The sequence below is a fragment of the Leiobunum rupestre genome, chromosome 10, assembly GCF_980474605.1.
Source record: "Leiobunum rupestre chromosome 10, qqLeiRupe1.1.hap1, whole genome shotgun sequence".
Lineage (NCBI taxonomy): Eukaryota > Metazoa > Arthropoda > Arachnida > Opiliones > Sclerosomatidae > Leiobunum > Leiobunum rupestre.
This window is the reverse complement of record NC_143393.1, coordinates 19579832-19595465: the sequence shown is the minus strand read 5'-3', so window position 1 is coordinate 19595465 and position 15634 is coordinate 19579832. Positions and strand designations below refer to the sequence as shown.

General features: G+C 39.9%; 1 protein-coding gene across 2 annotated transcripts; it reads left to right on the top strand.

Moving 5' to 3' along the window:
- Positions 1 to 8866: 8866 nt before the first annotated feature.
- On the top strand, positions 8867 to 15578 carry LOC149924968 (snake venom 5'-nucleotidase-like). Of its 2 annotated transcripts, none has more exons than XM_090161327.1 (9): positions 8867 to 9280; positions 11398 to 11535; positions 11654 to 11876; positions 12483 to 12671; positions 13153 to 13350; positions 13407 to 13673; positions 13735 to 13896; positions 14330 to 14533; positions 14601 to 15578. In XM_090161327.1, exons 1-9 carry the CDS (start codon positions 9083 to 9085, stop codon positions 14783 to 14785), a joined length of 1764 nt encoding a protein of 587 aa, XP_090017453.1. In that variant the 5' UTR covers positions 8867 to 9082; the 3' UTR covers positions 14786 to 15578. The 2 variants fall into 2 exon arrangements, with proteins under 2 accessions (XP_090017453.1, XP_090017454.1); XM_090161328.1 differs by lacking the exon at positions 8867 to 9280 and adding an exon at positions 11195 to 11214 and having other exon boundaries at positions 14601 to 15571.
- The last annotated feature ends 56 nt before the right edge of the window (positions 15579 to 15634 follow it).

Below are 15634 nucleotides of genomic sequence, written 5' to 3'. Positions count from 1 at the left end.
TAGAGAACCCAAGAAGTGAACCCAATCTAGGGTGAGTAGAGAACCCAAGAAGTGAACCCGAGCTAGGGTGAGTAGAGAACCCAAGAAGTGAACCCAATCTAGGGTGAGTAGAGAACCCAAGAAGTGAACCCGAGCTAGGGTGAGTAAAGAACCCAGGAAGTGAACCCGAGCTAGGGTGAGTAAAGAACCCCAGAAGTGAACCCGAGCTAGGGTGAGTAAAGAACCCAAGAAGTGAACCCGAGCTAGGGTGAGTAAAGAACCCAAGAAGTGAACCCGAGCTAGGGTGAGTAAAGACCCCAAGAAGTGAACCCGAGCTAGGGTGAGTAAAGAACCCAGGAAGTGAACCCGAGCTAGGGTGAGTAAAGAACCCCAGAAGTGAACCCGAGCTAGGGTGAGTAAAGAACCCAAGAAGTGAACCCGAGCTAGGGTGAGTAAAGACCCCAAGAAGTGAACCCGAGCTAGGGTGAGTAAAGAACCCAAGAAGTGAACCCGAGCTAGGGTGAGTAGAGAACCCAAGAAGTGAACCCGAGCTAGGGTGAGTAGAGAACCCAAGAAGTGAACCCAATCTAGGGTGAGTAGAGAACCCAAGAAGTGAACCCGAGCTAGGGTGAGTAGAGAACCCAAGAAGTGAACCCGAGCTAGGGTGAGTAGAGAACCCAAGAAGTGAACCCGAGCTAGGGTGAGTAGAGAACCCAAGAAGTGAACCCGAGCTAGGGTGAGTAGAGAACCCAAGAAGTGAACCCAATCTAGGGTGAGTAGAGAACCCAAGAAGTGAACCCTAGCTAGGGTGAGTAGAGAACCCAAGAAGTGAACCCGAGCTAGGGTGAGTAAAGAACCCAGGAAGTGAACCCGAGCTAGGGTGAGTAAAGAACCCCAGAAGTGAACCCGAGCTAGGGTGAGTAAAGAACCCAAGAAGTGAACCCGAGCTAGGGTGAGTAAAGACCCCAAGAAGTGAACCCGAGCTAGGGTGAGTAAAGACCCCAAGAAGTGAACCCGAGCTAGGGTGAGTAAAGAACCCAGGAAGTGAACCCGAGCTAGGGTGAGTAAAGAACCCCAGAAGTGAACCCGAGCTAGGGTGAGTAAAGAACCCAAGAAGTGAACCCGAGCTAGGGTGAGTAAAGACCCCAAGAAGTGAACCCGAGCTAGGGTGAGTAGAGAACCCAAGAAGTGAACCCAATCTAGGGTGAGTAGAGAACCCAAGAAGTGAACCCGAGCTAGGGTGAGTAGAGAACCCAAGAAGTGAACCCGAGCTAGGGTGAGTAAAGAACCCAGGAAGTGAACCCGAGCTAGGGTGAGTAAAGAACCCCAGAAGTGAACCCGAGCTAGGGTGAGTAAAGAACCCAAGAAGTGAACCCGAGCTAGGGTGAGTAAAGACCCCAAGAAGTGAACCCGAGCTAGGGTGAGTAAAGACCCCAAGAAGTGAACCCGAGCTAGGGTGAGTAAAGAACCCAGGAATTGAACCCGAGCTAGGGTGAGTAAAGAACCCCAGAAGTGAACCCGAGATAGGGTGAGTAAAGAACCCAAGAAGTGAACCCGAGCTAGGGTGAGTAAAGACCCCAAGAAGTGAACCCGAGCTAGGGTGAGTAAAGACCCCAAGAAGTGAACCCGAGCTAGGGTGAGTAAAGACCCCAAGAAGTGAACCCGAGCTAGGGTGAGTAAAGACCCCAAGAAGTGAACCCGAGCTAGGGTGAGTAAAGAACCCAGGAAGTGAACCCGAGCTAGGGTGAGTAAAGAACCCCAGAAGTGAACCCGAGCTAGGGTGAGTAAAGAACCCAAGAAGTGAACCCGAGCTAGGGTGAGTAAAGACCCCAAGAAGTGAACCCGAGCTAGGGTGAGTAAAGAACCCAAGAAGTGAACCCGAGCTAGGGTGAGTAGAGAACCCAAGAAGTGAACCCGAGCTAGGGTGAGTAGAGAACCCAAGAAGTGAACCCAATCTAGGGTGAGTAGAGAACCCAAGAAGTGAACCCGAGCTAGGGTGAGTAGAGAACCCAAGAAGTGAACCCGAGCTAGGGTGAGTAGAGAACCCAAGAAGTGAACCCGAGCTAGGGTGAGTAGAGAACCCAAGAAGTGAACCCGAGCTAGGGTGAGTAGAGAACCCAAGAAGTGAACCCAATCTAGGGTGAGTAGAGAACCCAAGAAGTGAACCCTAGCTAGGGTGAGTAGAGAACCCAAGAAGTGAACCCGAGCTAGGGTGAGTAAAGAACCCAGGAAGTGAACCCGAGCTAGGGTGAGTAAAGAACCCCAGAAGTGAACCCGAGCTAGGGTGAGTAAAGAACCCAAGAAGTGAACCCGAGCTAGGGTGAGTAAAGACCCCAAGAAGTGAACCCGAGCTAGGGTGAGTAAAGACCCCAAGAAGTGAACCCGAGCTAGGGTGAGTAAAGAACCCAGGAAGTGAACCCGAGCTAGGGTGAGTAAAGAACCCCAGAAGTGAACCCGAGCTAGGGTGAGTAAAGAACCCAAGAAGTGAACCCGAGCTAGGGTGAGTAAAGACCCCAAGAAGTGAACCCGAGCTAGGGTGAGTAGAGAACCCAAGAAGTGAACCCAATCTAGGGTGAGTAGAGAACCCAAGAAGTGAACCCGAGCTAGGGTGAGTAGAGAACCCAAGAAGTGAACCCGAGCTAGGGTGAGTAAAGAACCCAGGAAGTGAACCCGAGCTAGGGTGAGTAAAGAACCCCAGAAGTGAACCCGAGCTAGGGTGAGTAAAGAACCCAAGAAGTGAACCCGAGCTAGGGTGAGTAAAGACCCCAAGAAGTGAACCCGAGCTAGGGTGAGTAAAGACCCCAAGAAGTGAACCCGAGCTAGGGTGAGTAAAGAACCCAGGAAGTGAACCCGAGCTAGGGTGAGTAAAGAACACCAGAAGTGAACCCGCGCTAGGGTGAGTAAAGAACCCAAGAAGTGAACCCGAGCTAGGGTGAGTAAAGACCCCAAGAAGTGAACCCGAGCTAGGGTGAGTAAAGACCCCAAGAAGTGAACCCGAGCTAGGGTGAGTAAAGACCCCAAGAAGTGAACCCGAGCTAGGGTGAGTAAAGACCCCAAGAAGTGAACCCGAGCTAGGGTGATGAGAGTCAGAGGAGCCAAGACAGAGTCTGGAGACGATATAGCTCCGGGGTTTTGTAGGCGATTCCAGCCAAGTCTAGAAACGAGCGATTTCTCCGAGACTGCCTTAGTCAATTGGACCAGCAACCGTGTCAGGCGTTTTAGAGGTCACCCTCAACTTTGGTGAGCGGAAGCCAAATTGACTACAAGTTATTTAGTGGGGAGAGAGAATCCCCCCTTATTATTATTTTTTTTAAAGTTTGCATGCCTATTTTAGTATTTTGTATTTTTCAGCAAAACAAGAAGGTTATAAACAAAAATAAACATTTATTTAAATTAAGCCTAAATTAGGTCGGTGGAAATCAATTACGATCTAAAAAGTGACGGCGCACACTTTTCGAATTGGAACCGACCGTCCAAACCTAACGGTTTTTGAGATACATTTTGTATGACCTTGAAGACATTGTTCAAGGTCAACCGAATTTTAATAGCCTATGATAACGTACCCGAGTGAGTTTGTCCTGAAAATGTCGACCCGTAGCACAAGTACTTTCTAAATTATTAACACCTAAGTATGATCTCTTGGACATTTTTATTTATGACCTCCGGTTATTGGTGTTTAAATTCTTGGCTTCCTATTGGCCAATTTACATCGGTTCAGAGTCTCTAAGCCCAACGGTTCTCGAGATAATGTTTAATGACCTTGAGGACATTTTTCAAGATCATTGAGTTTCGTATCAATCATGGACCTCCTGCGCGTGCTATGCGATCTGAAAATATCCAATACTTAGGAAAAATAGCTTTTCGATTATTAATGCTCTGAATTGTTTTTTAGTGGACACCCTGTATATATAACTTGAACACCCGACATTTGCGTAATTAATTAAAAATCTTGTTTCCTTATATTTTCACGTAAAGCGATTAATATATGCATATTCATATGTTAACTCATCCGTAAAAATAAAGTTAATGGATATTAAAATATACGCCAGCAGATGGCGACATTAAACTATAAACATATTTATATGTTATCTAACGAATTAATTAAACTTTGTCTAATTAAAAAATTCTAAGGATAGTAATTGTAATCACTCACTAGTAAATTCAAATTAATGATTTAGTGGAAATTTATTAAAATATTCCCGTTAATAGGGTAGATGGCGCGAAAAACGGTTCTCGGTTTTTGCCTTCGATTTCCTTTTTGGAGCGCATTTTAAATTGGGTAAATATGTTTCGTTACGACAGACCATTTCAAAATGATACTTAAAAGTGTTTAAATTGTTAAAATTATTATAATGCTAATCCATTAAACATTTATATTTTTGAAATGGTATCAAGAATGTATTTATTTCTACCATAAGTGACATAATAACCATAAGTATGACAATTGCTATTGTTTCAATGCTAATTGTCTAACGGAACCTATTTTCAACCCTGACCCAGCTCCGATTTGGATTTAAAACTGAGCTAACAATTGTAAGTAGTATATTATCGTCCTTGGAATTAGTATATTTGTATTTGGGCATATTTTAGACATTAGGGGGCTTTGTGCTAAACGAAACCTGACTTGCGCATTAACTGTTCGGTGTTAATCTAGGCTATTTGTCATACCATAAGTAACATAATACCTCTAAGTATGACACTTGTAGCCTTGTTCGTGCATTTTGTTTTACCACATCCTTTCCTCACCAAAGATAAATCAGTAAAACGACTAGCAACTCTGTAACCCGGAAGTTTAACCCTCTTTTTGATTTGAATTTTTCTATTGCTCATCCAAAAGGAGTCAGCATTCAAATACAGCCAATCATATAGTACTCCAAAAAATTTCGACTGTTGCATAACCGTAGTGCGGCTAAATACGCATTAAGCCTAAAAATGGTGGTATTCAAAATCGCGCCAAATTCTCGTAATATCACGTTACCGGAAGTTGGGTTAGACTAGTTCATGGTGCCGCTACCGAGTGGTACTATTAAAAATTATAGCGTCACTGTGAAGAAAGTATGTAATAAAAAATATTCCCATGGATATTAAGTTACTTATGGTCATACCTATAGTTACCATGTTACTTATGGTCATACCTATAGTTATTATGTTACTTATGGTCATACTTATAGTTATTATGTTACTTATGGTCATACCTATAGTTATTATGTTACTTATGGTCATACTTATAGTTATTTTGTTACTTAAGGTCATACTTATAGTTATTATGTTACTTAAGGTCATACTTATAGTTATTATGTTACTTATGGTCATACTTATAGTTATTATGTTACTTATGGTCATACTTATAGTTATTATGTTACTTATGGTCATACTTAATGTGTTACGTTACTTATGGTCATACTTATAGTGGTATGTTACTTATGGTCATACTTATAGTGGTTTGTTACTTATGGTCATACTTATATTGGTATGTTACTTGTGGTCATACTTATTGTGGTATGTTACTTATGGTCATACTTATAGTGGTTTGTTACTTATGGTCATACTTATATTGGTATGTTACTTGTGGTCATACTTATTGTGGTATGTTACTTATGGTCATACTTATAGTGGTATGCTACTTATGGTCATACTTATAGTGGTATGTTACTTATGGTCATACTTATAGTGGTATGTTACTTATGGTCATACTTATAGTGGTATGTTACTTATGGTCATATTTATAGTGGTATGTTACTTGTGGTCATACTTATTGTGGTATGTTACTTATGGTCATACTTATAGTGGTTTGTTACTTATGGTCATACTTATATTGGTATGTTACTTGTGGTCATACTTATTGTGGTATGTTACTTATGGTCATACTTATAGTGGTATGTTACTTATGGTCATACTTATAGTGGTTTGTTACTTATGGTCATACTTATATTGGTATGTTACTTGTGGTCATACTTATTGTGGTATGTTACTTATGGTCATACTTATAGTGGTATGTTACTTATGGTCATACTTATAGTGGTATGTTACTTGTGGTCATACTTATTGTGGTATGTTACTTATGGTCATACTTATAGTGGTATGTTACGTACGGTCATACTTATAGTGTTATGTTAGTTATGTTTCTACTTCTGGTGGATGATTATGTGGAGAAGATTTTTAGCATAGCTTCTAATCCAGAATCATGCTCTGGTCAACAGTAAGGTCCTCCCCCCTAAACAAAACAAACAAATCATTGTTTCCCTAGAACGGCCGTCATCCGATTGAAGTACACTTCGGTGACGTTTTTCTCCCCTGCCCCCCCCCCCCCCCCCCCCCCCCCCACCAAACTCATCCAGGGAAAACTCAACCATGATTTCCGCGGGATGTCCCAACACAATTATTTTCCCGAAGGTATAACCAAAAACAAACAAACTTGATAATATTAAATTTGAAAAATAATTCTTGCCTGTCCAAACAATGAACTCTCCCAAAATGGGAAGCTGAAAATGAAATGACGCGGAGGGGGTAGATAATCCCGAGAGTCTTGTTCTTATAAATCCGTTGATATGTCAACCGTTAAATTTTTTTATTACCCATTCAAAGTACATAAAGAGAAACGATAAGGAGAAATATTAGTTAAATATTTTATGACATTCTCATAAAAAGGACCTTGAGTGGTACAAATCCAAAAGTCGTACTATTTTGCGACGTCAGTAACAATTTACAAAACACCGACAAGGTGTTTTTGTATCGATAGAACCCTATACATTTTAGTGTTGTGTTCAAAATACTTAGTAAAAACACGTGTTCCTGAAAATGATTGAATCTAACGAAATGAAATAAGGGAATTATCGCTGTGATATTAAAATATAGTTGTATTGTTTTCCAGGGTTGTTCCAAATGCTTTTTTTCTTAAAAATGCAAAATTCAAAAAGCAAAATACTTTCTCCATAACTCAAAACGAAAAATGTAAAATGCAAAATACTTTCTCCTTAACTCAAAATGCAAAATACGAAAAAAAAATTAATTTTGAAAATTAGTTATTCTAAATGCAAAATGTAAAATGGTTTTTGCAGGCCAAAATAAAAATACAAAATGCATTTTGAAAGATGTTTTACAAATATACTCTGTTTATTTTTACTACTAACTGTGGTAACTAATTATTCATTAGATACCACAGTTAGTTTGTAATGTTTAATAATTAATTACTAATTAATTATTATGAATAATTAGTAATTAATAATAATTACATAGAGATTTCAAAATCATCCTCGTAGCCAGCGTGATAAATAAAGCGGTGGCATTGTACTGTACGAATGTTCGTCTGCTTCTGAGTAAGTGAGTAACTAGTATCGCCATCTATGGTAGTAAATAGCAGACGAACTTTCTCTACAAGAGCTGCGATGCTGTTACCAGAGTAAAAACATTTTGAAAAGGTTTTTCAATATATCAAACCCACAAAATGCAAAACTTTAAATGCGAAATACTTTAACAACACTGATGTTTTCTAACTCTTGAACAATTTAGAGCTAAAATTATTTTGAAGTCACTTTTCTTTTTACCCCTCCAAAATTAGTTAGCCGTAAAATATTGGACACTCTAGCCTCGAGAGTACAAATGGTATTCCAATATAGCCTCGAGAGTACAAAGTCTAATCCAATCTAGCCTCGGCAGTACAAAGGTTATTCCAATATAATCAACAAGTACATTTTTACAAGTATTTAAAATTTATCGAAATAAAATTAAAAAAATTCGATGTAAATAGACTTATAAGAGTGTAGGCTTAGCTTTTTTTGGGTACAACCAGAAGTAAATGAACCGAAGGTATCGAAATAGCGCTCAGAATCGGAGGGCGTTTTCTTTATGAAAATAATGAGAAATAAAAGTTAATGTCCATCCCCGTCTTTTGACGCGATAAATTGCACTTGGGAATTGTGGGTATAGTTATTTCTATGTATAAAAAATTGTTTCATAAAAACAAAAACGTTAGGAGCGCTCAAAATTTTAAATTCGAGGTCAAAATGTAACTTCAACAGGAAAACGCCTCCAACATGGGGAATATAGCAATCTGATAACTTTGGTTCATTTACTTTTGGTACAACCTAATCTCTTTAATCTGTCAATTTAATAAAACATAGTATCGCAACATTTGAAATTCTCAAAACGGACCACAGTGTCGAATTATTAGTAAAAATGGGTTATCTATTCTCAGTGAAAGCTATGAGCAACAAACACAGGAACCAACACAAGGAGAACGCAACCCGTCAAAAGTCATGCATTTTCTTGCGTACATTTTTCATTGGCTAGACGCTTTAGCGCCTGCTGCCGTCGGAAGGGGAAAATTCGGAAATTGTCTTCCCCCCGCCCGTAAAACGCTCAGCGTAAACGTTCGTCCAATGAAATTTGTACTCAACACTACGTTAGCGTATTTAAAAGCTAGCTGCGTTCTCCTTGCGTTTGTTGCTCCTAGGTGAAAGGTCATAGATGACCCAATTATCATCCACGCTCCCTAGCAATAATTCTAGTAGAGAAATTGGACGAGGTTGACGGTTCTACTTATTATTAGAATGGAAAACATAAAGGGGGTTATTAAGAGCCCCCAAACGACTCAGTCGGATTATAACGTAACGGCGGAGAAACGTGCCAAATCTGTCACCGCGACCTCACCCTTAAAACCCCGAAAGAACTGAAATTCATTGTGATGAATATACTTCAAAACGGAACTAATTAACAGCTCGATCGAAGGCGGCAGTAACGTGAAGTCTACGTCGCCCACGCTATAACGGCAAACCTAACCGTACTTTACTCTCGAAATTCGCGAAAAGCGGGATTTCGAAAAAGTGGATCAGCATTTCGTCCATACCCTCGCCGCATCTTCCGTAATTTATCTCGTTTTCTAGTTTGGTTTGTCCCTCGGCGAAAGTACGCGAAAATACTTCCAATATTATTTTCGTTAAATTAGGAGAATATTTTCCTATCGGCACGCGCGCGAAACTCTCACTCTCAGTCAGATCTAGGTTAGAGCAGACGCGGATGATCATGCGACCGCCTTTGACTTAAATTTAACGCAATTTAGTCGCCGGCCGTTTAAACTATTGATTCGATTCGGCTGATTTAAGAGATGGTTTGTACAGGTTTTTTACTATCAGTATTGTTGAGCGCGGTAGCAACGCGATGTTCCGGTTTCGAATTGACTTTAATTCATACCAACGACGTTCACGCGCATTACGAACAATCAAACAAATACGGGGGCAGATGCCCACCCAGCGAAGCGCAGAAAGGAGCTTGCTTCGGAGGTACTGCCCGATTGCAAACTGAGGTAAAGTTATTTCTTTAAATACATGGATGGATAAAGTAAAGTTAGGGCTGTGCGGGTACTCGAACATCATCGAGTACTCCGTCTTTTTTAAGGTCGAGTACTCGAACTCGACCTCGAATAAGTAATTGGAGAATACTCGTCTATAGTCTTAGTCGATAATTAAAAAAAACGGTCAAAAACGCCGTCGATCAGTTTAGTAAAATATTTTCGGCGGCGTAGTCGTAGGCCATTTTCGGTATGGAGATACAGGCCGGAAGGCAGGCAAGGCTGCAAGATTTCGATAGACCGAAAACAGCCAACTCTCTCAAATTTATGTTTTCGTTTTCAAAACGAAAATTTTGCGGCGTAGCTATAGAGTAGTATCGCTCTGTAGCTTTGGACTATGGCCGCCATTTTGAGGGCAGTTTTTTATCTATAGGAAAAAGCATGGCTGACGTTGACATACGTCACGCCGATATTACTCTATCGACTAAGACTATTATAGAGTACCAAAAAATTACATATTCGTGAACCCGATTACTCGAAAACGCTGCTCTCTAAACTCGTCGAGTATTTGTTTTTTTTCTATCCTCGTTGCTTCAAAGTTCAAAGAGGGGTTTTTACAACTTTTTGGGGGCAATAAACGGTACCTACAAAGTTGGGGAAACTGTGGTTCATTTAAATTAAAGGAATAGTTTTCAGCATTGAAATTTACTTTATACTCCTTTTAAATTTAATTTCATCATTACTTAAATAAAACCAGCTCCTAATCAAGTACTCGATAACCAAATTCGTTAATAATATTACTCGAGGTTTTATTTTAGTTACTGGACTCGAATAAGAGAAAGTTTCCCTTAATCAAGTACTAGATTACTCGACTCGACTTCAATATTACTAGACTCGAATACTCGATGGAAACAAATTGGTACTCGATACTCGACTCGATTGCCTAAAACCACTACTCGCACAGCCCTAATAAATTTCATTATCGCAAACCAGAGTTATTGCTTACATTATTTTAAAATATACAAGGATTTATCTGGGTAGCCCAACCTTCTACCGGGTCCCCTAGCTAGCTGAGTTGATAGTGTAATTCTACCCGAGTTACGTTGTAAGACACAAATCAAAGTCGCGAGACAGTTGAGTTACAGTTTTAAAAAGCAATAAAATTCCCCAAGATTAAGACAATACAAATTCAAAGTAAGGGGAGTTAAAAGTTTAATAGTGGGGGGGGGGGGGGGGTTAAAAGGAACCACCTATGGACTGCATTTTATTAAATTTAGTTTTTCACTCGAAGATCTATTTGGTCCGAGTTTCGCGTCTTTTGTTCGCTCGAAAACCTATCGGTACGAGCTATTAGTAAGTTTTTTAATTTCTTCAAATTTGTTTAGGGTTTAGCTTTATTATCCCTTTTCATAATGGACTCATCCTTTTAAACGTTTAATACACTAATACACAATTCGCATTTTTAAACAATTAAAATCCAATTTAACTCGTTTAATTTTGTATTTTATATTGCCTATTCACGAAAAACACGAAAATATATAAAAGGACCTCAGGTTGGGGACGTTGTCATAAATATCGCGATTGAGAATAATTACGCGCTTTAAGGAAAATGGTACGGGCGCTTATAGCGAACAAAGAGACAGGCATATTTGTATTACAGTTGTAAAAAAGTACGGGAAATTCGACGCTAGCTGAATACAGGTGTTAGATTAAACAGCTTCGAAGTCATACTTCTACTTTAAATAAGTTTCGACTTGGCTTAAAAACTGGGTTCAGAGCTAGACTAAAAATTATACTGAAATATAAAAAATAAACTTTGCCACATTGAACCCGATTTAACAACTTTCGTCTCGAAAATGAACAAAAAACACGTACAAACGTTAAAAAGCGGTTCAAATTAAAGATTAAACCGTTTAGAAATTCGAATTTAACAAATATTCGCGACAATCGTAAAGTCAATAACATATAATAGACGAGTTAAGTTATCCCCCGAAAACGTGAACGGCAGAGCTTGTAGCCGAGTGTAAACTGCTTCTACAATATCCTACCAGTTTCCCCGTTCACGTTTTTGAGGGGGGCTTACCTCGTCTAATGACGAAATCGACGGTCCTTATCGTTTACAATATTTCCAGGTGGATCGTATCAGGAAGAAAGAAAAAAATGTCCTGTTCTTGAACGCGGGAGATTATTACCAAGGGACTTTATATTTTAATCTACAAACGTGGAATATAACGTCGGTGTTCATGAACCTACTCGGCTACCAGGCTATGGTAATATGATACTACCATTGCAGATAATAAGTTATCGTTTCCAAATTAAAAATGCCCGTAATCGGAACTCGTAAAAGAGTTTAATCTAAATTGAAACTCAAATGGTTTTTGATAACAGTGTTTAGGCAACCACGAATTCGACGACGGGGTAGAGGAACTAGCTCCGTTGTTGGACCTCGTTCGCTTTCCCGTCTTGGCTTGTAATTTGAACGTCACCAACGAGCCGAGATTGTCCAAAGTCAAATGCGTTCACACTTTCAACTATACCGATAGGGGGAAAACGGAACGCATCGCCGTTGTTGGATATGTCACTCCCGAAACTGAAACTTTAGCCAGACCCGGTAATAAATTTTAGGCTGAACTACCACATAGGAGCAACAGACACAAGGAGAACGCAACTAGCCTTTAAACACGCTAACGCGGTGTTGCGTACAAATTTCATTGGACGAGCCTTCACGCTGAACGTTTTACGGAAAGGGGGAAGACAATTTCTTAATTTTCCCCTTCCGACGGCAGCAGGAACATACATTAAGCGGACCCTAAAATGCAAAAATGCTTATAATCCTTACCCTATTGACAAGGTTACCATGGAAATGAAATCATGTGATCGCGAGGCACGATCTAAACTTGACATGGACAAAGCCAGAAACGCGCGAGGAATTCTCACTAACTTCCGTTTCCCATCAGTAAAGTTGATGACGCGTATTTCGTCACGGAGTTGTAAGTGACGTAATTTACGTCATATCCCGTGAACAAGGTGTCATTAACGAAAATGCTTTTATGGCATACTTATGAGTGATTATGTTACATATGGTCTAACCACTGAAAATTGTACGCATGGAAATGCACGACTATTGGCGGGTTGCGTACTCCTTGTGTGGGCAGTGCTGTGTTTGTTGCTTCTAATTGCCACCTAATGGTGAAACTTAATTAATACGATTTCCAAGGGCTATCTGTTAAATTCTTGGACGAAATTGAAAGTCTAACACCAGTTGTGAAGAAGCTAAAAGACTCTGGTTTCAATAAGATAATCGCTCTGGGACATTCGGGAGTACTTAGAGATCAAGAAATCGCAGCGAAGGTTCCCGGTATCGACATCATTGTCGGCGGACATTCTCACACTTTCCTTTACTCTGGTAGGCAATTACTAAGGGTTCGAAAACTAAAAAAAAACGACCCTAAAACCCCCGTGCGTTTTTTTGGACCCACCCAACACAAAAAACCCACTTAAAAACGCACTTTCAAATCTCACATTTTAAATGAAAAACCAACTTGTTCAATGGGCAATGACCACTTTAATATATATCTTAAGCTGAATTGTAATGTGAATGTGATACAAACTTTACAAAGTTAACTGGCTTGTTAACTTCTACCAGTCCTTTGGTTCAGCTTTGCAGTATCTGTATACTTTTACATATCGTATAATAATACTTGCAGGGGCTAGTAGGCCACACTTTGAAGCTCTCTGGCGCTCTTTTAACTCATCGTAGAAAAATGAGAAAAAAACAGGCATACTTCTCAACCCATCCCCTACAACTCCTTCAAATTTTTGCGTAACCTTTTGAAACACCCGGTATAATTAATGATGATATTTATAACGAATTAACAATTTCAAAGGGGTTCCACCTTCGACTGAAGTGCCATTGGGGCCATACCCCATAGTCGTCAACCGGTCTGATGGCTCAAAAGCTCTAGTGGTCCAAGCGTACGCGTTTGGCAAATACTTGGGTTATATCAAGTTGAACTTCAGCGACAATGGAGACATTGAAAGCTGGAGTGGTCAACCCATCCTTTTGGACAGTAGTATTCCGGAAGGTAAGACTCCAACTCAAAGTGGATATTATCAATTCTTAAAACATCGTAATTCGTAGATGTGAAAGCGCTAGAAATCCTGAAACCCTACAAAGAGCAAGTAGACGAACAAGCGTCCGTGGTGGTGGGCACAACTGGAGTTCTTCTTAAGGGAGATAGACTGGCTTGCCGCATGTACGAATGCAATTTAGGCAATCTACTCGCGGACGCCATGGTCTCGTACTACCGCTTGAAGAACTTCGGCGAAACCAAGAAGAAACAATTGAGTATAGCTATTTGGAACTCGGGGGGTATACGCGCTTCCATTGACGAACAAATAAACAAAGGTAGCTAAGAAAGTCTACTACGAAGAATGAAATCTTTGACCTTGAACCTGATTTTCCTTAGGAAATATAACTTTGGAGGACGTCAACACCGTAGCTCCTTTCGGTAACACAATAGACGTGGTGGACATAATGGGAAATGGTGTCTGGAACATCATGGAGCATTCGGTTGAAAAATACGATGTTTCGGGAATGGATCCACCTGGAGCATTCCTACAAGTCTCTGGTACGATATTTCGTACTAGAACCAGAAGTTTATATATCTCTAACGAGAGAAGCATCTATCTAAACCATTAAAATGAAACGTGTACCTCCGCCGGCTCAACGCGGATTCCGTTGGGAGCTAATTTCCGGCATCATGCTTTAAAATATACCGCGTCTGTTACTTTGCTTAAAAGTGTTAAATGTAAAATTACACTGCTAATTAACAAACTATATTTTCCCGATGAAATAGTATAAGAAAATCAATATATGACTATCTTCACAGCGCACTATTTTATCTTCCCAAACGTGTTTTAAAAAATTCAACGGAGCTTGCGAAGGTACACGTTTCAAGTGAATCACATTAGCCTATTAGATATATATAATATATATTTCTGGCTCGAACTAAATTTTGGTGACCGAGGTTGAAAACATTTATTAATTATTTTAACGCGTAGGAATACACGTTGTGTATGACGTCAGCCGTCCGCCCAAACAAAGAGTCGTCAACCTGAAACTTCTGTGCAACGAATGCAGAGTTCCCAAATATATTCCCGTCAACGATTCCCAAGTGTACACCTTGGCCATTCCCACGTACTTAGTCGGAGGAGGTGACGGCTTCAGTAGTATCGGGGTGGACAAAGTGGCCATCCACCAAACAGGTTTGCGTGACCTTTCAATCATTACTGTACCCGAAACTAAATACGACCTCTGTTTTGACCTTGGCAGGAGATTTGGACACGGACATTATAGTAGCGTACTTAGCCCGCAACCAGCCAGTCTTCACTGCGGTCGAAGAACGAGTGACTTTCGTGACTAATAGCGGAGTCAAAATGGCGTCAATTAATTTGCGTCAAATTATAATCTCAATTTTAAATATTTTAATTTTTAAAAGTTTTTATTCGTATTGGTAAGAGAGAACGGTGTTAAACGTTGCTCGTTAAATATTTCGATATGGTCCTCTTGGGTATACGGAACATTTTTGGACATGGAAACAGTCCTAACTTTCCTACTAATATTTAAATAAAATATTAAGGTCATTTTTAGCCACATCCACAAAAATTGGAACTCATTCTCTTTAATATTTTACAAAACAGAGTTATTAAACAATAAAGATTAATAAATTCCTGCTTTCGGGCAATGTACCAAAACAAGAAAGTGAGTGCTGCAATTTGGGCCAGTGACGTAGTGAGGGTGTTTGGGGCCCAGGGAAAAACATCCAAATTTGCGCCCCCCCAATTAAAATAATTCTTATATATCTGGAAAACAACATGGTTTGTTTGGTTTAAAATATGTGTACTTTTCACGTTTCAAACAATAATGAGTTTACTATACAGGGTGTTTCAAAAGGTTATACATAAATTTTAAGGAGTTGGATACTAGGGGGTGAGTTTAGAAGTGTGCTTGTTTTTTTTCCTATTTTCCTACGATGAGTTAAAAGAGCGCCAGAGAGTGTCAAAGTGTGGCCTACTAGCCCTTGGAAGTGGGCTGTAATCAGCGCAAAACCAAGCAGCAAGGACTTTATATACTGTTTAATAATAACCGGAATTTGAAGATTCCCTGTTTAATAATAACCGGAACTTGAAGATTCCCTGTTTAATAATAACCGGAACTTGAAGATTCCCTGTTTAATAATAACCGGAATTTGAAGATTCCCTGTTTAATAATAACCGGAATTTGAAGATTCCCTGTTTAATAATAACCGGAATTTGAAGATTCCCTGTTTAATAATAACCGGAATTTGAAGATTCCATGACTAATAA